At 41.1% G+C, this 26261-nt stretch overlaps 1 protein-coding gene across 1 annotated transcript in view; it reads right to left on the bottom strand.

The window, feature by feature from the left end:
• Man2a1 (mannosidase alpha class 2A member 1) overlaps nt 1–26261 on the bottom strand; it is a 162562-nt gene that overhangs the window by 95411 nt on the left and 40890 nt on the right. The window contains exons 5-6 of the mRNA XM_050153440.1: nt 12365–12492; nt 3932–4105 (exon numbers count right to left, since the gene is read on the bottom strand). Coding sequence (XP_050009397.1) covers nt 3932–4105; nt 12365–12492 — 302 coding nt within the window. The remainder of the gene's footprint in view (nt 1–3931; nt 4106–12364; nt 12493–26261) is intronic.

Genomic DNA, 26261 nt, shown 5'->3' with positions numbered 1-26261 from the left:
CACCAGGTATTAGGCAGCTTATTTTACATAGTTCAGTCTCCTGTGTTTGGTTGTGTCTATATTGTATTAAATCAAAATACAATTTCCTTATACATAGGATATTTTCTATATTCTGTCCTAGCTGTTGCAAATACATAAAACTACTCAATAATTTCTTGCCAACTGTATTAAATCAAAATATAATTTCCTTATACACAGGATATTTTCTATATTCTGTGCTAGCTTCTGTAAATACATAAAACTATTCAATAATTTCTTGCCAACTGATAATTCTAAACAACCTGAAACATACCAATTTTTAAGCAAAGCGTCTTCAAATTACTTTTTTTGTTTTACAGGTTAAGATGTATTACATCACCCCACACATGATGTAAAGCCCTGCAAGTTCTAAGCTTCCCTGAACAGTAAGTTTTGCGAGAATGATAGATAGACAGACAGACAGACTGATAGGTAGATAGGTAATAGATACATAGTAGGTAGGTAGATAGGTAGGTAGGTAGACATGTAGACAGGTAGGTAAAGAAAGAGGAGAGAGAGAGAGAGAGAGAGAGAGAGAGAGAGAGAGAGAGAGAAGATAGGTAGGTAGATAGGTAAGTAGGTAAGATAGGTAGACAGACAGATGATATATAGCTAATATACCTAACTATGTTCCTTTGAAACACAGAAACACATATGGAGAAGGTATTTTTTAGATATGGAATAACTTCTTTTCTAAATCACTTGGGGCACAGATTCCTCAGGAACCAATAGTGAGGTAGTCAGTGACCTCCTCACAGCCTTTCAGCACCAACACATCAGAAGTGGAAGTCAGAGTCACCCAGGGTCACTGGGGGGGAAACTCCAACCCACACAACCAGTCAGACCTTTCCAAATGTCTGCATGAAACTCAACTTTTCTTTCTTTACCACACATGCCCTCAGGCAAATATTAAAAATAGCTCAGTGGGAAAATAGTGCACACCTGGAATCCTGATACTCAGAGGCAGACACAGGCAGATTTCTGTGAGTTCGAGGCCAGCCTGGTCTACCGAGTTCCAGGACAGGCTCCAAAACTACATTAATAAACCCTGTCTTAAAACAAACAAGCAAACAAATCAGGAGGAGCACAAATAAACAACTTGATGATAATGATGGGACTCAAAAGGGTGGAAAAACATGAACAAATCAAATCCAAACCCAGTCAATAGCAAGAATTAATAAAATAAATCAGAGGAGAAACCTGCGACACAGAAAGAAATAAAAGAAAACAAAGAATCAATCTAAGAGCTGGTTCCCTGAGAAGATAAACAAAGTTGACAAATCCTTGACCCAACTAACCAAAAGAAAGAGAGAACCCAAATTAACAGTCAGAAATGAAAAGGAATTACAATAGACATTACAATAGACAACAAAGAAATTCAGAATAGTATATGGGAATAGTTTAAAGACCTGAACTCTATTAAGTTGGAAAACCTAAAATAAATGGATGATTTTTTTCTATGGCTAGTGAAACCACCAAATTTAAACCAAGAAGTTAACAACATAAACAAATCCCCAATAAATGAGCAAATTGAAACAGCCTTCCAGCTTAAAAAAAAAAAAAAAGTCCAAGGCCAGATGGATTTACATCATACTATTAGCTACCTTTAAAAAAACCTATAATACATGTATATAAACATACATAAATAATTTTAATGAACTTATCTCATTGAGGTTAATAGTGCTAACCTTCCAAGAGCCAAAGACCACCTAATTAAAACCCAATATGAGACAGAAAAAGCCCTTGTTGACGAGGGCTGTCCATGAGACTCCCCAAAACATACAGGCCTATACTACTGCCCTTGGCTGTCCCCAAGACATAAGATCAGTCCCTGATACAGAAGACCATGTCCTTCTAAAACAAAGCCAGAGCTCCCTATACTAGAACTAACCTGAAAAACACTTCCCTGAGGACTAGCTTTCAATAGTACCAGAAATGCATGCAAGCTTCCAAAGGAAGGAGGCAAACAACAGTCCCACCCAGTTATAATGTCTATGAATTACATCAGTGACCAGCATGGTACAACAACCCTTAGGATTCAGTTGCGGCATGCATCCCTTAGTGGCATCCAACATCTCTCTGGTTGGCCTTAGGTCACACTCAGCAAGAGGAAGACCATGTCTGGTACTGGAAAACTAGCTAACTACTCAGTACTAGTGAAACCACCGTAATTGGAGGAGAAGCTATACTCACTACTTTATACTAAACCAGCGTAACTTCTAACAACAAACTAAATACTTGTCCTTACACTCCCAGATGAGTTTAGTCTTCACTCTTCATTAAGGAAACTTCACTTGCAACAGACAGTGATTAGTACAGAAAACCACAACCAATCAAAACGCAGAGTTGTGGGGCACAGTCCCTTTGGATACAGCTAAAACACTCCTGCACCTAAGGCTCAGGGAATATTGTGGAAGAAGGGGTAAAAAGATTGCAAGAGCCAGAAGACCAGAAAGTTTGCTATGAGATTGTGCTTTCAACTCATAAGTTACATCCACAAACTCTAAGCACCCTAATTGCCCAAACGAGTTATGAAGGAGGAGGACAGCAGTGGACATGCAAAAGTGGATGGGGAAAAAGCCAAGGGGCCTCAAAACCCTAAGCAAAGAGCTACACACCACTAAGGAATGCTGAGAGCGAGACAAATAGTCTTCCCAAGGAAGAGCATACGAACTGGTTACTCAGTACTAAATGTCAGCTCTGAAAACATGCATAAGAGTAACACTAAACAGACTGTGCAGGTTACATTTAGAAAATATATGTATAATATATGCATACAATAACAACAGAAAAGAGGACATTAACTTGAAAGAGAGCAAGAAGGATATATGGAAGAGTCTGGAAGGAGGAGGAAGGGAAAGAGAGAAATGTTTCAATTACATTATATATAAAAAACAAAGTAATAAATAACATAAATTAAGATGTTCCTATTCAATGGGTGCTGTGAAGGTAGAGATCTTCCATGAAGCCTAAACCCAGTCTCCTCCAGATAAAGCTGGATAAAATTTGCTCCATTTGTCTGCTTACAGGAAGACTAAGGTCTCCCTGGTGGGACAGGATCAAGGCCAGTTCGAGGCAGTTTCTTATAAGACACAAAGACAAGAGAGAAGGAAGGAACACTAGCTGTGTGAGACACACAACTGCACAAGTTCTAAGGAATGCTCAACACGCTGAGAGAACAGTGCTTTCTCCATGGGACCTAAGGAAAAGCATGAGCTGCCGCAATACTAAACACTGTATCTATTTACTTCTGCTGGTCATAGAAGTAACTCCACAGTTTTCCAAACATGAACTCACATGGATGTTTATAAGAATCTTGACACAACTACAATGGAAAATAATTGTCCTATAGCAAAAACTACCTTTTAGCAGTCCAATGTACAAGGCCTGCGCTGTAAATAATACCTACTGTGGTGTGGTGCTTTGGATGAGAATTGCCACATAGGCTCCTATGTTTGAACAATTGGTCCCAGTTGGTAGAACTTCTTGGGAAGGATTAGGAGGTGCGGCCTTGTTGGAAGGGTTGTGGTGGTGGTGGTGTTGTAAGAGGTTGACAAAGTGGTGAATTTGAGGTTTTAAAAGCCAGTGCTATTCCAATTGGCTCCCTGTTTCGTGGTTATGTCTCAAGATGTAAATTCTCAGCTACTGTTCCAGGACCATGTCAGCCTGCCTGATGGCATGTTCCCTGACACACACAGTCATGATGATTATAGATTCTAACCCTCTGGAACTATGAGCCTCAACAAGCATTTTCTTTTCTAAGTAGGCTTGGTCTTGGTGTCTCTTGATAGCAGTAGAAAAATGACTAAGACACCCACACTGGTGGTTCAGAACCATACAGCTCAGTCAAATGGAATCACTGGCTTTCATCAAATACTATGTACCCCAATTCTGCCTCCAAAACACTACATACCCCAATTCTGTCTCCAAAAGAATTCCAGAGTTTTTTGCAAAGAGAAGTGTTTTTTCACGGCATAATGGATTCTCTGGACGAGCATGTGTGAAAATCCAGAACGTTTTAGAAGATAAGCCATTGTAGGTGAATGTCCAAAAGGATCTATGGCCCAACCTGAACGAGGTTTCACTCCTGTTGATAAAGAAAGGAAGCATTAGTTTTGTTTTGTTTTGAAGGTAAGTGAAATAAAAAGAAGTTACAATACATTGAGACCCATCAGAGTTTCACAGACTCCTGGGCTTGAAGAGAGAGGAAACAGCTATGATTAAGTGACTGCCAACCACTGGAAGTAGACCAACACTCAGTCTGTCATGGATTAGACAACCCAGAGACCAGATGATCTGTCACTTCAAGTTACCCTTCAAATCTCAACAGCCTGCCATTAACACCTTTAAACAGCCAAACATCATGGTGCCACACAAGGCAGACCTGATTGAAATAACTGCCCTGCACGCTCCACCGAGTCTCAATGCATCCTGACGCTCTTCCTTTCTCTCTACCTAGAATGAGGTCAATGGAAGGCTTCAAACATGGCTCAGAGCAGTTACAAGAGCCATCAGCTAAAATGTGCCTCTGCTTCACGGAAGACAAACAGTGACAAAAATAAAGGCACAGGTTATAGAGTTAATGAGACAAGAACATTCATCTAGCACTATAAAATCTGATCACTCGGTTAGTCAAGCCTCTCAAAGACATCTATGCACAGTATAAAATTTGGCAAAACTAATAGAGCTGTGCATGGGTTCTTTTTTGTTTTCATTCAAGCACCTGTTTAGCATTCCCACACATCTAAAGTGATGAGAGGCCTGAGGGTTACAACAAAGAGTTACAGCTGAACCTGGCTTGGGTAGCAGAGTTATCGGTCAAATAGCCAAGACCCAAAGAAACTTCTAAGACAAAAGAAATGGGAACCCTGCTGAATAATTCTAAAGAATAATGCAGGAAGCTGCAAAGGAGACTAAGAGAAAAAGCAAAGACACATGCAAGACTCAATTTAGTCAAAATAACACACACACAAGTTGGTGAGGAGGAGTAGGGTAGTTAATATTCTTGATGTATGGCCTATAAATTTATTATATTTAATTTCATCAGTTGTGCTGGACAGTTTCACTTTGACTCAAGACAAGCTATAGTCATGTGAGGAGGGAACCTCATCTGAGAAAATCCCTCCACAAGGTTAGGCTGCAGGCAAGCCTGTAGGTCATTTCCTTAATTAGTGATCGTGGAGGGCCCAGTCCATTGTGAGTGGGACCCTGGGCTGGGGGTCCGAACTACTATAAGAAAGCAGGCTGAACAACAAACCAATGAGCAGCAATCCTCCATGGCCTCTGCCTCATCTGAGTTCCTGTGCTGACGTCGTCCTTCATGACAAACTGTGAGTTTGAAGTGTAAGCCAAATAAACAATTTTGCTCCCCAAGCTGCTTTTGGTCACAGTGTTTCATCACAGCAACAGTAAACCTAACTAAGACATTAATAATTCAAATATCTGGGGAGAGTATGTGGACGTATATGTGGGCAGAGTGGAGTCCAGAGGTGGGTACTGGATCCCCTGAAGCTGGAATTTCAGGCGGTTGTAAGCTACCCAGCGTAGTTCTGTGAACCAAAAGCATCCTCTGGAAGAGCAGTCACCGCTCTTAACTGCAGAGCCTTCTCTCTAGTCCCCTCCTCCAAATTATTAATTAAAAGAAAACCTTTAATAAAGAAGTGTAGCAGATACCTCAGACCGCCAGCACTGGCACAGGGAGGAACCATGTGCTGCTCCTAAGATGCAATACTGGGATGTGCTGGCCAAAAGGATAAATACTACAGCACTAATGTAGCCTAACCCCGAAGAAACAAATTCAGATTAATATACTTTTTCCAGCATTGGCTTGTACTCTTCCAAATACTGTGGTCAAGGAACCCCAAGAGAAGCTGAGGAAATGATCAAGAGTAAGGAAAACCAAGAGACGTGACAACTGAATGTAACACGTGAGCCTGGACCAGACCCTTGACTCTGGGTGAGGATGAGCAGCCTCTATAGGCTGTGGTGATGAGAGAGCTGAGATGCTCTGGATGCAGCCCGTGAACTACCCTGTCCTGCTGCATCACTGCTAACTATCTTCCAATTACAAATGTGAGAGTCCTGATTTCTTAGCAAATACACTACCAGGTGTTTAGAGATCGAGACAAGAGCACCTCTGACTTACTGTCATGTGGTTCATTAAAACATACACACACATACATGAACCTATATTTAGGATATATGGCAGTCCCTCCCAGCATACGCTCTAGAACACTTTATGAGTTTGCAACTTAAGGAGTAAGTATGGTCACAAATAAAGGGGAAAGTGGGATTCTAAGTAGGCCTTCAAATGTCAGAGACTTTAGTATCCATCGGTTTAGAACTGCAGCGCCATTGGTGATTTCCCCCTTATGGAAATCATTGGAACCACACAGGGACAACCAGCTGCAATGGGAAAAGAAATCCAAACAACATAAACACCGAAAAGAAAATACATGATGCATCTTAAAAAATAAAAATAAAAAGAACTAACTTGGCTATGAAAGGAGGTAAGGACTGGGAAGACACTTCTGGATTCCAGAACTTACCAGGGTTTTCCTTGGCATTAAACAAATAATTTTTTAAGGGTAAGAGAAACATTCAGGAAAAATATATAAAAAAAACTTTTATAATTAAGAATAAATAGGAAATTCAGACTACTATAATAGTATATGTCACAAGCAGTTACAAATTATGTTTCTTCTTCCTTTTGCTGAAATGCTACCATCCTGTTTTTCTATGCAGAATACCAACTACTTACATAAAGTATTGTTTAATACAGAAATTACTACATATAATTATTATTTTATGTTATAAAGAAAATTTTGGGCTTGTCACAAAACAATTTTAATTGACATTTGAGATAGAAAGCAGATTATATCTAAAATTACAGAAATACTTTTAGCATTATTTTAAAAATCTGCCCCCAACAGAAGGTTCTGTAAACATAAACTGTTGCAGTAAGTTTTTCAAATGCCCATAACATTTTTGGAATGTAAAAGGTGCAATGCTGATTAGTTATGACATTAAATATCATAAACCAATAAATAATTCATATAAATGTAGCACATTAAGAAAGAAATCTCATCTCACTTATGAAAACAAATATAAAAATCATAAAACAAAACAAAACAAAAACACTACACAAATTGAACTCCACAGCACCCAAGCCAGAAGGGACTTGTTCTGGAAGTCAATGACTTTTTAATTGAGCAAACTGCGATCACACTCACACAACAAATTAGAAAAACCACATAACGTTAATAGTCATCTAAAAGAAATGCAGTATGTACAGCAAATTAGAGAGTACTAAAAAGAATTTTCTCAACACTATTAAAAATATCTAGCCGGGTGATGGTGGCGCACGCCTTTAATCCCAGCACTTGGGAGGTAGAGGCAGGCGGATCTCTGTGAGTTCGAGACCAGCCTGGTCTACAGAGCTAGTTCCAGGACAGGCTCCAAAGCCACAGAGAAACCCTGTCTCGAAAAAAAAAAAAATCTACATAAAATAACAGATAACATCTACTATCTTTAACCAATTTCATTAAGTATCTGAAATAAGAAAGGCAATTGATACTTTTAACATGTGACAATGTCAGAATGTTTGAACAAAGCAAACAGATATATGGTCTAAATACTAACAGTATTAAACAGTTTTCATTTTTTAAGGTAGAACAGTTACTATACGATAAATTATCTAAAATATTAGCAGTAATAAAGTAAACTCACCACTCACACATACAAATCAAAAGTTGTCTTAAATACTAGTATTAAACAGTTAAAAGAAAGAAGAAAGGTACTGTCATGGCTGAGTTAACTGTAGACTTGGCAGATTCTAAAACCATCTAGGTGATAGGCCTTGGACCTATCTGTGGGGAACTGCCTCGACCATGTCAACTGATGGGCAAAGACACCTCTCAGTTGCAGTTAGGGCCCAGGCTATGTGTGTGGACACAGTGGGTTGAGCACTGGTTGGCATTCGCTGCTTTCTTCTTAAGGTGGATTCAAGGGAGCAACTGCTTCATCTCCTGACACCTTAACTTTCCCCTTATGATGGACTGTGACACGGAGCTGTGAGCTAAAATAAATTCTTTCTCCAATAAGTTGCATTGTGAAAGTATTTTATCACAGCAATGGTAGGAGAAACTAAGAAAATCCAAGAACAGAGGCTGGCAAGATGGCTCAGTGGGTAAAAGCACTTGCTGTGCCAGCCTCATGACCCGAGTTCAACACCCAGAACTCATGGTGGAAGGAGAGAGCAAACTCCTAAAAGCTGTCTTCTGACTACCATGCATGTACTGTAGCACACCTATATCTGCATGCACCTACACACAACACACACATGGGGGGGTTACACTCTGAGACAGAGGGATTAATAAAATCTTAAACAACAAATGAAAAATCATAAAAATAGTAGGAAATCTTCATATAGCATATATATGAAATGGCTCTGATTTTGAACAAAGAACACACACACAAAGGTAACAACCCAACTGAATGGGGTGAGACTTAAAAACTTCAAAATAAGCAAAACAATGGCCAATAAACACAAAAATGTACTCAACATTCTTAGCTGTGAAATAAACGCAAGCTGAAACAATAAAATCATTTTATCTCTACTGAAATCATTACTTGAAAAGACTGGCATTAGAAATGTTGGCAAAATATGGAACAAACTCATTGTTGGTTGAATGTACAATACTAAAAGCACTCTGCGAAGCTTTGCCATACCTATAAAGTTAAGCACAATGTACCCAGCAATTCTATTCCCAGTATTTATCAATGACAAGGAAATATGCTTTAAAAAGAGCTCGTGAAAGCCTGTGTCATACAGCTAGCACCTAGAAGCACACTACAGACATTTCACAGGAATCTTACTTTAAAAACCAAAAGCTACCCAGCCATGAAAAGGAATGAATTAACAACATATACAAGTCCCAAACACAAAAACCAATCACTGCTTTATGACAAGATATAAGATAGCTATACAAAAATCAACAGAGTTATATACACCAACAATAACTACTCCTAACTGAATCAAAAAAATAAATCCCACTTACAGTGGCAACTAACAAAATAAATATCTAGAAGCCAATACAACAAAGAAACGAAAATAAAAGCCATAAAAACTTTACTGAGGAAAACAGGATCTACATGAATGGGAAACACAGCTCATGTCCACATAACAGGATTTTGTATGGCTAACACTGAAGTGTTTCCTGTTTGGCCAACATATTCTACACATTCGTACCAAAATCACAACTTGTATTTATTTATTTTTATCTTATGTATAAAAGTGTTTTTGCCTCCCTGTACAGTTATGTGCACAAATTTGCATGAAGTGCCCAAGAAGGCCAGAAGAGAGCAACAGATCCCCTGGAACTGGATTACAAGCAGGTTTTAGGGTTTACAAGTTATAGGGCTTCTCGAATCCCAGGCTGGCTCGAACTCTACTAGGTAGACCAGGATGACCTCAACCTCTTGAGCGCTGGGACTACAGACACACCACCATGTCCAGTTTATGTGATGCTCGGAACTGAACCCAGTGCCCTGTGCATGCTAAGTATTCTACCTACTGAGCCACATCCCCAAGCACAGCTAGTAGTACTGTAAATATTAATTAGGTGACCTAACATTCATGGACACATGTGTGTGCATGTATGTGAGCACACACACACATGAGTAAACAATTTTTTTAAGTTGGTATGATAATGCTCCTGAATATCACATTTTAATACAAAGCTATATAATCAAGATAGTATGATACTGACATGAGGGTAGACATTCTCAGAAAGAATGACAGGACAATTCAAGAAGAGAAGAAGCATCTTTTCAACAGGAGTGTTAGGACAAAGGGATATTGTCATACAAAACAACAAGTGTGAAATTCTACCCATATCTCACACGCACAGGCTAACTGAATCACAGATATAAAACCTAACCCCAAAAATTATCAGAAAAAAAAAACTAACACATGGCCTTGGCTGAGAAAATGGCTTCTTACTATGCCATCAAAACCACAAGTGACAAAGAACAAGGAAATCAGACATACTTGGAGAGAAAACTCAACCTGGGTTGAATATGCAGATTTTTCTTGGCCAAAACACTATTTATACAGCATGCACATTTTTCTTAATATTATAAAAGAGAGTAATTTAAAATATAAAGAAAGAAGTAAGCATAATGGTTTTATGTACATATTGCATCATTTCACTGAAGAAACCCTGCATTCTAATATCTGTGGGGAATTCTAGAACCAATCTCCAAAACTTATATTCAAAAAGGTGAGTGGGAGCCTGGGACAGAGGTGATGGGCAAGAGAGGTGGGCACTGATGGATATGAGGTTTGTTGTGTAGATGTGAGCATAACACACCACCAAACTGTAGACTTTAAACAAGCACACTTTGTTATATGTAAATCTGTCACAATCAAGTTATAAAACAAAATTATACTGTGCAAAGAAACTAGATGCAAAGGAGTATTCTATGAATCTATATGTGAGCTCTTCAAAAAGCAAAATGCATCTACAAAAGCAGAAACCCAGGAGCATCTGACTGGAAGGAGGTAGGGGAGGGGAGCAGAGAGCACTCTCAGGTGATATATAAAATGAGTATATATGTATATCTGTCAAAACTCATCCACCTCTATGCTGAAGATGTATACACTGTACAGCATGCAAGTCCTATTTCAACAAAAGTTGAACATTAAGAAAAACCCACAAGTGAGGTGAGGTGGTTTGAAAGAAAATGTCCCCCAAAGGGAATGTTACTATTAGGAGGTGTTGCTTTTGGGGTGGGTGTGGCCTTGTTGAAGGAAGTGTGTCACTGTAAAGGTGGGGCTTTGAGGTCTCAGATATGCTCAATCCATACCCAGTGTCTCAGTTCACTTCCTGTTGCCTGCAAGTCAAGATGTAGGACACTGCACTCCTTCTCTAGCACCACTTCTGCCTGCATGCCACCATGCTCTCTGCCATGATGATAGTGGACTCAAGCTCTGAAAATGTAAACCAGCCCAGGTAAATGTCTTCCTTTACAGGAGTTGCTGTGGTCATGGTGTCTCTTCACAGCAACAGAAACCCTGACTAAGACGTGAGGTTTATAAACAGTGGCTCTCTTGGCTTATGACAGATGTCAGTGTTTAAGGAAAGTAGACATTGTGTACAGGTCTGAAAGCTTCCCCTGTCCCCACAAGACCACCTAGGCTTGCTGAGTTGTTAGAACTTGAGTGTCCGAATACTGTCACACAGCTGTAACTTAGGACAGAGAAAGGACAGAGTAAAAGCATCAAAGATAAAAGGCACCACAACAATGGTATGGGAAGATAAAAAAAAAAATCTGTTAGTAACTGGTATGTGTGGAAGTTTTGTATGATTTCTCTGCAGTAGATTTAAAACTGTTTTAGAATAAAAAGGAAAGAATTATAATAGTGAGGAATTTTTAACCCTAACAGAGAAAAAATTAAATAATAAATTATCTAGAAATAAATTCAATAAAAATCATAAGTGTTTATCATATAAATGCTATAAAAGTTATGGTGAGATATGAAATATTTGAAAAGAGCTTCATGCCATGTTACAGGCAGGAGAAGATGTCAGTCCATTCCAGGTTTTAGTGAACTGTAGAAGATGCTGTCAACCCGACAGCCTCCTCCTCATTTCTCTTGGGAGAAGTCTTTTCTCAGATGGACAGTCTCCATAGGCACAAGAAGGACTGACTGCCATCTACAATTCATCTCCCTGGAGACCATGAACATCGAAACAAGTCCTGTCTGTATCTCAGTGATAAGCACCCGACTCATCAACTCAATGAGATAAAATATTCAGAAAAAATGCCTTATCCTCAAGGTACTGTTTGCTAAACTGGGTGGTAGGGGAGTGATTCTGCTACCAAGTGCCCTCTTTCTTACACACTGCTTAGAGAAACTAGGGTAAAGACCAAAGCACAAGCAAGATGAGCCCAAGGAAACACTCTCAACCGTGTACATTATGTCCCTGTCTCCAGAACCGTCCATGACACTATAAAGGCCTTTACTTTTTCTTCTCCCCCATACTCATTTTGGATTAAGCTAATAGGGTTTTGCCTCCTATGATCAAGTCTTAACTAATATATAATTAAAATAATAAACTTCTAAACAAAATAAAACGTGGAAGAATAAGATATAAAACAAGATGAATGACCTTAAATGGAACCATCGTGTCTATGAAATTGAGATAATAACCTAATAAATACAATTAGTGAAGAATAAATTATTCAACAATTACGAGGACTATTAGTTCAGATTCCCTAAGTGCAACTTCCCCAAACAGCCCAAAATGAAAGGGGGGAGGGGAGACACATGAATACATACCTAGATTTTTTTCCAGCCATTGATGCCCTTCAATTAGTTGGTCAATTAAGGCAAAATAATGTGCCGTGGCTTCGTCAGGCATAACCCAGCCACCCGTCACAATCTCGAGCTGACCATTCTGTAGCAAGCTAGGAGAAAATAGATGGAGGTTAAAATAACAACGGTGACAAAGTTCCGAAAAGAAACTGAAATACACCAACATTTAAGATGAACCTTTACAAGTGGGGGTTAGGGGTGGGTGGGGAGTGCGCATTTCTTTTGAAACAAGTCAGAGTTTCAACTCCAGCCCCCAGGGATGAAGTACCTATGGTAAAGGATTTCGGGTGACCCTTATTTTCCCAGGACACGATTTCCATGGAGGTATAATAGCAAGAAGACTTCTGGGGTCAGGAGCTCCGGGGTTTATTTTTGAACCTCACAGTCATTGAGCAACATGTTCTACTCAGGCGATGAACCTGGGGTTTCCTGGACTCTCATTTCAAAGACAGTGTCTACTTCAATATGCCGGCATCAGAAAGTGCTATTTACCTCTGCTCTGTCAAGTTAATTAAGCACACCACTCAGTAAATGCAATAATTAAGTACTGTGTTTCAGTTTTCGTAAAATGTGGGCGATATGGCTTTTTTGGGGACTGTTGAAAGCTATACCATTACTGTTATTTGTTTGCTGAGTATTCCTTCGTAATAATGCCAAGCAAGAGAATGGCTACTAATTGTTAGTTACTAACACCTCTTTCTTTTTCTTTTGTATTTCCAATATAACCACCTGTCCATTTGAGAGGTGTGGAAGTTCTCAAAGCCAGGAAGCTTTTATGAGAATTCATCAAGACATAACAAAAAAGAAAAAAGCTAGAATTTCTAAAAACTTCATTTATTAAGAAGACAATTAAGTCCAAGAGTGCTTGCTGTTCCCTCCCATCTTCTGGACAATGGGCTTTTACTCAGTTAGTTCTTTGGTACTGACCCTTGTATCTAAGTCTGCCACACTCCAGAGGCTGTGTGGATCTGACCGCGGGACTCAAAACCCGAGGTTGATAACCAGACTTGTAAGCACAGAGTGGAGTTTAGTCCCTGCCCATCAAATATGGACATGCATTCAATTTCATTGTTTCACTATCCTAACAAACACGTATTATAGAAATTTTGCGATGTAATTGCTTAATAACAAATGATTTGCTGGGCTTAACTAGACAGAAACTTCAAGTTAATAAGAACTAAAATGAAATGAAAGAGAAAAATTATTCCAAAGATAGAACCTTTTCTTTTCAATTTATATCAGCTTTATTTTGTTTGGGGAAAAAAAATAGTCCTATCCTATGCTATAGGCTTGAATGGTCTCCAAGAACAGCCAACCAAGGAAAGCATTATGCAATATATTCAGTAGGGTGATTTCTCCAGCTGCACTTGTTAGTAACACATCCCTTCCTTGGGAAGCCTTGGCTGCTACTCTGAGGGTACTCCGAGTTCTTTTCTGTACACAATGGGTACTATAAGGATGGCCTCTTTCTAACTAAAACGTTAGCAAGCAATTTCAGACTGCTCCTCTTCATCCAACCTAGACAGGTCTAACTACCTAGGTGTCTCAACCCAAATATAACTTACCCAGAAGTGTCCAGGGGGCCCTGAGCAAGTCAGCACTCCCCCCTGCCTCCTCACTGTACAACAACACGGCTTTTATCACAAACCAAAAGTACCTGTTTATTCCTATCTGCCATTTGCCCTCCCTCCCTCCCACCCACATAATGCAGGCAACAAGAGAACAGGGATCAGACAGGCAGTTACACGCCCAACACTGAGAAGCCTGCTTTTGAGCAACAGCTCATGAGACTTTCCGTTTAACACCAGTAATTAACAAGTAGTTCAAATTAGGTCAGACTTGCATAGAAAATAAATCAATAAGGATAAAGTCGGTTAGAATGGCGTTTCAATAATGCAGACAGTGGTAGAAAATATGGAAGAGGAGGAAATAAGGTTCCTAAGAACGTATCTGCGAGAACTCAGGCTATGATTGGGACAAGAAGAAATGAGTACTGGTAACACTGCAAAGGTGACTCAGAGTTCCCCAGTCCAGGTGTTTAACAGAGTGATGTTAATAAGCATCAGACCGAGGGGAGAGAAGTCGCTTTGCAGTATGAACGTAATTCAGTCTGGGCCAGGCCACAACAGCAGTGTTTCCAAAGGGGGTTGACGGCAATGGCCAGTGAGATCAGGGAAAGTTTCCAGGATAGAAATCAGTTTCCCAGACAGAAAGGAAAGGAAATCAGGACGCACAAGGAGTCTTTAAAAAGAAAACTGAACAGAGAGTCGAAGGTCAGGTAGGAAAATGAGCAGAAATGGAATTGATAAGAAATGTTAAAAATAAATAAACCTATGAAAAACATCTAGAAAAAAGTCAAGCAGCAAAACCTGCCCTTATAGTTTGTAAAAAGTGCTAACGTCACTGTAACTATGACAGAACAGACACAAAGTGGGTCAGACGGTAAAACCGAGAAGCGAGTTGTTCAAATACTGGCATTAATATGGGCATCAGAGTGATTAGAAAAAAGATCACATGAGAAAACTAAGATCATGGCATGGAAACCCAGGGACTTCTTCTGAACACTGTGTTCATGCAGGCCTTTAAGAAAAACTGATAAGCAGACCAGAACAAGAGCGGGCCAGAGGAAGAGCAGTTTCAGTTTATCTTAGCATCATTTATCTGGACAAGACAAAACACTAAGTAGAAGAAAACAGTGTGAATCTTAAATATGCAGTTACAACCTAAGTGCTGTGACAGGGGACAGGCTCAATCAGGTTAGCAAACCCACCTAGTCTGTGGCAGCATCTGTCTTCCTACTCTGTGAGCCTGGGAGCCATCCACAAGAACAGGAAAAAGCAGATTATCAGACCAAGCTTCTCACAGTCAGGAAGGTTTGGTTTGACATAAATCCTTACCGAAGCAGACAAAAGAACCTGCCACGCAATCATTCACACATTCGCCGGGTCAACAAGAACAAGAGAAGTACAGCCAAACGGTGGGTCTACAGCAGCCTCACACTTACAGTCCCTACTGTTTGCAGTCACGTGAAAGTTCTTAAGACAGATTGTGACTGTACTTTCTAGACTTCAATATTAAAAGAAAAATTATGGGAAACACCTATAGCTACAGAAATAGTTACTTAAATATAATGTACTCACTGTTCAACAGGACCAAATAAAGCATTATCTGGATAAGCAGAGGGAAACAATCAGACACATAAAGTCTATACTTAGTCTCTTCTGAAAGGCTCTCTGCTATCTGTCAGACTTTCCAATGCACATGTCATAATCCTAACGTGTAAACATGAGACCTGCATGCAAACATAAGCAGAGAATACACACCTCGCAAATCTGACAGCCCAGAAGCCAGCCCCTAACTTCCAAAATCACCAGAGCTCACGCTTCATTTTTTACAGTGGCGGCTAGCTGCCTGGTAGAAGACACTAACCACAGATCCAAGTCTCTCCTTCAGTGCTGGGGAATTTCATAGAAAACGCTGAGAGAAATTACTGATCAAAAATAAGCCGAGTGTGTCTGTCGCTGCTCATTTGGCCCAAGACACAGCTCTTAGACTTGAGAATTCACTGCAATGCTCGAGAAGCGGTAAATCATTTTTAGTGAGTGTCATGTCTTCCTCCATGTAGACTCATCAGACAGACATTTGCAATTTGGTCACACACAGAAGGAGACACTCAAAGAGCTTTTCTCCCTAATGGGGAAATTGTTACAGACAACTTAGTAGCAAACAATGCATCATTTAGCAAGCTTCAAAGAATCACAAATTAATTTCACATGAGAAAATGAGATGAATTTGTAATTATGCATTGGGGGGGAATATGAAATAATGTAAGATGACATCCTGGGTTTCATTCTTAAATACAAAATTAGTTAAATGGAAAAGTAAAAAAAAAAAAAAAAAAAAGTGGTGTCTCCTAAAGAATCAACTGATGCCCTGAAGACTTTTGCCAATCAGATCAACCGATGCACACTCCCTAGGTGTGTACTATCTAGTCGAGGAGCACAAGCAGGACTCTTTTAAAACCCCATATGATAACCCTGGATCCCTGGACTTCCTAATGCCCCGGACGCCAGACATCAGAGACTGAGTATAAGAGAATAAGAAGACATGAGTCATCTCCATTATTTCTTCATTATTTCGTATCGACTTGTTCCCTCCCCCAGCTTGTCATGTCTTAGCAGCCTAGAACATCTTCTCCGCTAACACTGGTCTACCTAGCTCTGAGGAATGAGTTCACTAATAGCCATCACATCCTACCCAAATTTCAACGAAGCTATCACCTTTCATAAGCTCAGCAACCATCTTCCATAACATTTACAACTTAAACGAATTATACATCTGCATGTTTACTGCCTTTTTCCTCCAATAAAAGCACAAGCTCCAGTCAAACGGGAATTCCATCTGTTAAACATTTAACACTTAGGGGGTTCCTACCAGTACAAAAACGTAAGAAAGGGGTACCAATAACACTCGAGGCAAACAAAGGACCAGCGTCAGAGATGACAGAAATAACTGAGCTCTACAAAAGAAAAAGAAATGTAACCTCGTCCAGAAGGAAACACAAGCTGAATGGAAAGCGGCCTGCCATGTCTCCCCCATCAGGTTACACAGATCAGAAGGTTGTGCAACATTCTATGACGCCACAGACACGTGGGCACAGGTATTCACACATGCTAACGCCAGGATTCGTCCAGCTGCAGACTGCAGATGTATCCAGAGGCACTCGGAAAAGTCAGCAAGAATTAACACTAAGACTCTGTCTTAGCAAGGAGCCGGAAGTTAACAACCGGGTCACAGTTTTCCGTGATTAATTCAGCAAGTTTCTCTCATAAGAGACTTTCTAAAAGTTCTTCAAGATATGCATTTCAAGGCTGGGCATGGTGGCACACACCTTTATTTAATTCCAGCACTTGAGAGGCAGGAGGATCTCTGTGAGTTCAAGGCCAGCCTGGTCTAGAGAGTGAGTTCCAGGACAGTCAGGACTACACAGGGAAACCCTGTCTCAAAAAAAAAAAAAAAAAAAAAAAAGATGTAGATTTCATTAATTCATCTTTTATTGCCAAGTAGTGTTCTATCTTTTTAATCCATTATCTTGTTGACGGACATTTGAACTATCTCCAGTCTACTGTGGAAATGTAGGCACAAATTGTTTTGTGAGCATGATTTCATTCCTCTCAGGTCAGTTTCTAGACCAGCACCTCACATGTATCATGCGTGTTCATTTGGAAAACTCCTGAGAAGTCACCCTCTTTAAGCTCCTCCCAGCAAGCCACTCGAGTGTCCCTGTCCTTTGCTGCCATTCACTTTTTACACCGCAACCGCCAGCCTCTGCAATATCCTCCCCGCTGACCAACTTGCAGGTGTTTGAGACGCCATGTTCTTGCTAATCTCTGGCCTTCTCCTCAGAACCTGGAATTCCTTCCCTGTCCTCTGACACTCTCTTCTCGCTAGCCAGTTTTAGTCACTCTCCGGTTTCATCCTGAATACTACAAACCCTCCAAACTCCACTGAGAACAACTGTTTCTTACAGTGGTGTGTTTAACGGCGCCTTGCCTCTTCCCTGAGGGCTTACCTTGGATCTTAGCACAGTAAATATTTGTTGGATGAATAGCACAGTAAACACGGGAAGGCTTCTGGGATGAGGTAATATTTTACCTTAGTCATGGGAAAGATTAGATATGAAATTACCCAATGTATAAAACAACAATGTGTATATGAGGCCATCAGTGGCTAGGGTTGCCATGCTGGCCTGGAAATTACTGAGGCATGCCTAGGGGCAGAATTTAAGATGGGAGGCAATCAGGGACAAAGGCAGAAAGCTGAGCAAGAACACAATGGTTGCACTTTTGAACTTGAGTGTCACCGAACACCTCAGAGCACGGAGGTAACGTGGCAAGAAAACTGTTGGTGACACAGAAGGCACTCAGAGTGGCAGGATGCTGACTAGGCAGAACTGACAAGGATTTGGATCTAAATTGGTCACAGTCTGAAGGCAGGTTGAAAAACAAGGAGCCACAGAGGTCAAGAGCACAGAGTTCAAGGGCAGCAGCGTCACCCTGGTCCTTTCTCCATTCCTAGTGGGAGGATAACAGAGAGCCCCACCAAGGAAGTAGGGAGCTCTGAGGATTTAACATGCCTGGCACACAGCACACCCAACAGGTCTGGGATTTTCCGACCAGATTATTACTGGGCTTTAGACCCAGAAGTACTTAAGATGCTGGGCAACAGGACCCTGGAGGCAGAGGTGGGCAGATCTCTAAGGGCTCAAGGCCAGCCTGATCTCAGTAGACAATTAGGGTTACACAGGGAGACCCTGTCTCAAACAAAACAAACAAAAACAAACACGCACACAAAAACAACAACAACAAACACAGCCATCATGAATAAAGAGAAGTGATAAAGGTGAGGTACAGTGTCCCCTCAACAGGTGAGGACCTGAGCAGAGGAAGAACCCAGGAAACCAGCTGCTTCCTGTCAGCAGTGCTCTGGTCTCTGATGAAACGCCGCAGGCTTTATGAACAATTCAAATCTGCAGCTGACTCTAGACTTCACAAGACATGCGGACTTCACACTGCTCTGGAGATTTTACAGCAGCCTTTGGTTAAACACCATAAAACCCTACCTCTATAAACGTGTAATAAATGAGTCGGTGTAAGAGCATTAATGGCCCATTCTTCTGGGAAAACCCAAAGTGTGCATCCGCTAAAATCTTAGTATTTAAGCAAGTAGCGGCAAATATTTCTGCGCTCAATGAAATGTTCGCTTAAGTACAAGGCTGGATAAATGTAACAGGAGGCCTAAAATATTAGATGGATAGATATGCCTCCTTGAAAAAAAAATAACAATAAACCTACAAATATGGCAAATTACAACGTCTACACTGAACAGTGGGCAGCAGACATGAAATACAATTTCACACCAACCAAAACAAACCCACGGTGAGGCTGGTCATGAGTAAACACTCAATGTTCCCGGTTCCAGGTACCCAGTGGGTTTCTGCACTAAACACTGCCCGTGACAGCAGGAGCAGATGCAGCCCAAAGGCCATTCCACTGTCTCCGGGCCCAGGCAGGAAGTTCAAGAGAACCAAACATCATCCAGCTGGTCTGCATTTCAATGGGTGCAGACAGCATGTAGTACATAACCACATACAGCCCAAAATATCCCAGTGTGAAGCCAGAAAGGTAAACAAAACAAGCGTAGACAGAAAACACACTGATGACTTAATGGACGCAAGTTTCTTCTAAATCCTCCGCATACATGTTCCAAGGGGGCACTGCAACCGTAATGGATTAGATTATTCTGAAATTATTCTGAATTATAAAAAGCAATAAAAAGCTCAATGTTATTTGCATGGATCTCTCCTTAGTTAACTTGATTCTCATCTTTAAAGGTTTATGAAGCTGTGGGGAAAGAAGGCAACAAATCATTGATAGAGTTGTTCCCAGGATCACTTCTGCTGCTTCTGCTAACCCCCCTCCCCCCCAGCATCAGCTGGTTTTCTTCTGGGACAAGGAAGGCTTCAAGGGACTCTGTTAGAATCCAGAGGCCTGTGGGGCAGCAGCTTTCTACATTTATCTTCATGGGGAGGGGGGGCACTGTTTAAAGATTTTAGCAGGCATCAAAAAAATCTTTTATCAGTCACCTACTTAGCACTAGTTAAGAATTTTAAATAATGAAAACAAAAATCTAAAGATGTGTTAAGTTTGCTACAAAAGGCACAGCCGGGGCCTATGTTTACACAACAAGCACTACGGGCACTCTGTCCAAGTAAGAAAATAAATGCAACTGTTCTAGATTAGCATTTCTCAACCTGTGGGTCCTAAGACCATCAGATAACACAGGTATTTACATTATAATTCATAATAGTAGCAAAATGACAGTTATGAGGTAGCAATGAAAGTAATCTCGCAGAGCAATCAGGGTTCCAAGGACCACCCACCTCCATCCAGGTCTAGTAAGGTGAGCATCCAAACTGCCTAGGCTCCCACAAAGCCAATATGTGTATATGTGCAGTAGGATCAAAAACCCATTGCCATTGTTCTTGAGTTCTCAGTAGTCCTCATTGTCCGCTATGTTCAGCGAGTCCGGTTTTATCCCAGGCTTTTTCAGACCCAGGCCAGCTGGCCTTGGTGAGTTCCCGATAGAACATCCCCATTGTCTCAGTGTGTGGCTGACTAGGGAGGGGGATTTGATTGGGGGAGGGGGAGGGAAATGGGAGGCGGCGGGGGAAAGAGACAGAAATCTTTAATAAATAAATATGTAATTAAATAAATAAATAAATGTAATCTCGCGGTTGGGGTCATGACAACACAAGGAACTGTATTACTGGGTCACAGCATCAGGAAGGTTGGGAACCACGGCTCTAGATCCATAGTCAGATGGCATAACGGAACACAAGTGAGTAGTCATAGCCAGAAGAGAATTTCAACAAACTTAAGGAAATCAGAAACTCAGTTTTCTGAAACAGCTGTAATTAATACACAGACACACACACACACACACACACACACACACACACTGCCTAGCAAAATGGCACCATTCCCCATTAAGTTCTTTACTTCCCAATGCAAAAGAAGCAGCTTCCACAAGATACACCGAAGCTTGCACAAGATGAAGAGACTGAGAGCTGGGTTCTAATCTGAATCCTACCCCCAACTACCATCCTCTGTCTTAAACACTGAGTTGAATCATATGAAACTGGCACTTTTGCACATATCAAAAATAGTAACAGTTTTCAATAGTTCAGCCTAAATTAAGTGAACAACGAGCAAAGGAAAGATAAAAGAGACAAAAACACACAGGGAAGAATCGAGAAGCAACCGTGCAAATGCCACGAAGTTGGCGGCATTTCTCATAGCGTACGGAAGTAACACAGATTCGACTCTGAACCCACTGCTGACTGTACGGAAAGCTGGACAGAGTCCTCTGCGTGAATGAGGATTCTCGGAGGCTCGGGTATAGCCCCTATTTTGTGGATTGTAGCTCCTGTTTTGTGGACTATAGCTCCTGTTTTGTGGACTGCAAGAAAGCTAACAGTCAGGACCTTTCTCCCCTTGCATGCTGTTACCAGGTACAACCCAAAAACCTACCACCTTGGTTTCTCTGTATTTCAAAAACAATTAGAAAAGGGGTAATTACTGAAGGAAAATGGATTTCTCTAGAGGATGTCCAGAACTAGAGAGAGAAAGCCTTCCTGCTGTTAGAGCCAAAGTTCTATAGAATAGATAAAACAAAGGCCCCCTGAACAGTGTGTGCTGATTTCCTTGTGGGAAGCTGTCAGATCTGTACAGTACAAAGTCTCTCCCTGAGACTAGTTCCTCCTCAGCCCAAGGGCCTCCGCCTTCCCTCCACCAGAGGAAATCGTCATTCCTAGAGGTCCCAGCTTCACAGTGTGCGGCACCTGAACCCCATGTGTACATTGCCAAAAGCAGCAGATAGCAAGCACAGTCCTAAAGAACCTAGATTCCACTTGACTCACCGAGGACACACAGCCTACCTACATCTCCCACCGAGCCTCCAGGTGACACCCAAACACAGAAATGACAGATACAGAAAGTCAGGCCAGGCTCAAGACTCGGCGGCTTCACCGAAGAAAAGAAAAAAGCGGCACCTAGAAGCATTTCCTCCCCAGGTCATCTCACCTGTCCAACTCCCCAACTGCCATGGCCTCTGACCCACTGCCAGAATCCTGACTCAAAAACTGCAAAGGAGGGATGCCATCCAGCTTTCTCAGAAGAGAAATGTCTTGGGAGAACATTTCTGGGCACAAACCATCAAGGGCAAAGCTAAACTTCCAGGTTCAATGACGGCTGGGCTGGGGGAAGATGAGGTCAGGACGGTCCACAGGACCACGCCCAAACAGGGCAGTACAGACTTGGCTTGTTTGCTCCCTTCCATTTCTCAACCTTCATCTGCCTCAGGAGTCAACGTCCTGAAAACTAATACATTAACAGTCCAGATCTTACCTGACCTGTCTGGCGAAGGGCAGCATGGTGGAGAATTGGACTTCTCTGCCTGAGAGACCATTTCCCAAAACAAACAGCTGAAGTCATGTGATAAATACAGAAAAAAAAAAAAAACAACTGGCACCATTTGAACAGAGAAGCAAGAGCTGTTAAGCACTTTAGACTGAATTTTGCCAACAAATTCAAGCTATGGATAAACCTATTTACACTCAAGAATGAACATAAATACATAATTAAAGTTAAGGCAAAGCATTCGAAGTAAGGAAGAGAAAGACTCAGTAGAGAACTGGGGATGGTGATGAGACCCTTGAGAAGAAGCACCCAAATGCAAGAAATGAACACTGAGACGAATATAGAAAATAAGCTAAACTCAGGGAGTCAAGCAGTGAGGTTCTGAGACAAAATGGGGCAACAGCAGTATTCACCTAAGGACTGCAGCACACNTCCTCCAGCTTCCTTCAGCGTCCGAGTCAGCCCCAGCCTTGGGCACTGCTGTCAGGACAGTACTCTAGGTGTTGCTGTTGAGTGTCTGCAGGTCATCTCCACTTGTCCTCGCCGGTCACGAGACCTCAGTGCTGCGGTCGGCTTTCGGTCCTTCTGTGAGTCAAGCGTGGATGTGGATTCTGACATACAGGGAGTGGTGTCTGGGGCCCTAGGACTCAGGTGGATGGGAAGGGAGCAGACAACTGAGATCCCTCCAGAAATGCAGAGGTACATCCTTCACACAGGAAATAAAGTGGTTTCCATGAAAGAAACCAGAGACTGCTGGGGGAGGCAGGCCGTAGAAGGGACACAAAGTGGGCCATGGAGTCACATCTGCCAGAGTGCTGAGGACTGAGGCACACATGCTGAGGACTGCAGCACACGCATGCTGAGGACTGCAGCATATGCATGCTGAGGACTACAGAACGCACATGCTTAGGACTGCAGCACATACATGCTGACGACTGCAGCACATACATGCTTAGAACTGCAGCACACACATGCTGAGGACTGCAGCACATATGCATGCTGAGGACTGCAGAATATACATGCTTAGGACTGAAGCACACCCATAGTGAGGGTTGCAGCAATACATGCTGAGATTGCAGCACACATGCAGAGGACTGCAGCACACATGCTGAGAACTGCAGAATTCATATGCTGAGGACTGCAGAATTCACATGCTGAGAACTGCAGCACACACATGCTGAGGAGTGCAAAATTCATATGCTGAGGACTGAAGCACACATATGCTGAAGACGACAGCACACACATGCTGAGGACTGCAGCACACACACACTAAGGACTGCAGCGCACACACGCTAAAAACAACAGCACACACAAGCCTAGGATTGCAGCATACACATGTTGAAGAAATCGAGCTACCAATGGAAAACAATGAAAAAGTCCATGCATCTGGATAGGTAACTTGATGAGAACTTAGAGTTTCATGTTTTAAATACTAAAGAGCATCTGGGCACAGAAAATCCTCAATGAAGCATTATATAAGCCAGCTTTTTAAAAACAGAACAGAAAAATAAATTTATAATTAACTTCCTATTAAAAGATGAATACATTCAAAGACAATTTCAGAACTAAAAATTCTATAAAGTGTCCAAGAAAAATAGTCCAAATAGAAAATAAAAGTTTCAAAAATAAGAACCATGAATATTTATTGTGAATTTTTTAAGTCACTATCAAGCTAGGGATATATATATATATATATATAGGTGTGTAGCAAAGGACTTGTCCAGTATGTAAGAAGCCCTGGGTTCAATTCTCAGCACTTCAAAAATAATAAAAGAAATGTTAATCATCATATTTATAGTAATTCAATCCTCATAAAAACCCAACAGGCTTGACCCCAATGTTAAATGCATTTGACAAATATACACCACAACACAGAAAAATTAAGTGACGTGCCCAAAAGTAACGAAGATTGTCAGGATTTGAACCCAGGCAGCCTTTCCACACTTACCATTGCAAACTGGCTGCCCTTCCAGTCAAAAGGAACAACAAAGGGGTAGTGACAGCAATACCAGTCATTCAAAGGAAAAACCAGCTCTTCAATGCTGAACCAGTCGATTGATTCTTGAAGAATCAACAGCCAGGGAGTGCCCAGAGCTTTTCAATTCCTGCCCTATACCTGACTTTCAGGACTGCCTGGTAGGTGGGTGGGTGGGTGGGTGGATGGATGGATGGATGGATGGATGAGTGAGCAAAAGGATCAAAGGAAAAAAAGGAGATGAAGGGAAGCTGGCAAGAAAACAGTACCAATAAATCCTGTCAGTTCTGCTGTGAATACTTGCTTTAGAAATGACAATCTGGGCCGGAGAGATAGTTCAGTGTGTAGAATGCTTACTGTCAAGACTGGTGGCCTAAGTTACATCTCTAGGAACCATGATGGAGAGAACTCATTCCCATGGTTTGTCCTCTGACCTCTGCATGCCCACGTGCGCACACAACACATAAAACCAAAAAACAAGCAAATCAATGGAGGAAAAAGTGAAATTTGTTCTAAAGTGATGATTGATCCAATCAGTGAAAAAACTTGCAATGCCTTTGTACGATTTATTCCCTGTGAAGCAGTAGGTGAAGGCGATGACTGTGCCTAGCTGAACCCAGGCCTGCAGGGTTACACACGTGGGTATCAACCAGCTCCCTCGGCTCATCATGATGCAAGTCATGCACACACCCTCTGTGCAACATTACAATGGATCTCAGAGAACACACTTGCCACAATTTCACAATAACATCACTCTGTCCTCCTCGGGCGGGACACCCACATCCACGAGCACACTCCAGATCTGATACAAAATAAGTTGACATGTTTTTCGTAACAGGTATGCAACTCTTACCTAACTGATTCTACATAGGCAAACTGGACTGAAACCTTTATTGGCGTCCCTTTTTGAGTTCTTTCGTGTGGGTCATTATGGAAATTATTGAATGTTCAGCCATCTCGCCATTACCTATTTTTTTTCCACAACCCCTGTCCTTGCATTGTGCAGTTTTGCATAACTTAGGAATGTTTATGTGGCCCATCAGAAGACCTGATTGTACCCAGGTGAGAACAATAATTATAAAACATATACTCATCAAAATGTAGCTTAACACACTCCCCTCTTCAGGTACCAATATAAGGCTCAACACTGGTCATATACTGAGGTGGCATAAAAGAATGAAGCTAATAGAGTCCACACTCTCAGACCACTAGAGATTCAAGCTGACTAGAAACAAATGTAACTGGGAAAAATAGCACTTCAAGTTGTGAAGTACTCTCTAGCATTCAAGTCAGAAAAAAAAAAAAGCCATAACTGTTAACTACAGCTGCTGAGTAGTTAGGAATAATAGAATGAGAAAATGGGGGGGGGAGACAACATTAGTTAGTTAAAATAGTGATAAAAGGAAAGCAGGCAGAAGTGTACTGTCTATTAGGATAAATGGCCTGTCCGTTTAGCACTAGTGTAAGCAGGGAGAATCATGAAAGAGAAAAAGAAGAAAAGAAAGAGGGTAATACCCAGCAAACTACAAATTCATTCTGGGCGTTATGGGAACCGGCAAAACTGGCAAAAGAAAAAGAATGAAAAGTTTTCACCAGTCTAATTTTAAAATGAATTTAAAATATCAGATAATCAACTCTGAAAACAAAAAAATAACTATAAATGGGATAAACTCATCAAATTTAAGCAATTTCAATAAAATTTCTCTTACATTTTAGAAAATATGTATCAGTGAGCAAGATGTAAACAAACACCTTCTTAAATCTTAGTTCTTAAAAATTAAGAATTCATAGAGCCTTCACCAGTTCTATGTAACTTTCTAAGAGTCCAGATTTCTAAAAGGTACCAAAGGGTAGCTAGATCTAATCTATGCATTCAGTATGCTGTTTGGTGTTCTCTCTCTCCTCC

The sequence above is a fragment of the Alexandromys fortis genome, unplaced genomic scaffold (genome assembly GCF_014885135.2).
Source record: "Alexandromys fortis isolate MF-2015 unplaced genomic scaffold, M_Fortis_MF-2015_v1.1 scaffold_61, whole genome shotgun sequence".
Classification (NCBI taxonomy): domain Eukaryota; kingdom Metazoa; phylum Chordata; class Mammalia; order Rodentia; family Cricetidae; genus Alexandromys; species Alexandromys fortis.
This window is presented reverse-complemented; position numbering and strand designations above follow the sequence as displayed.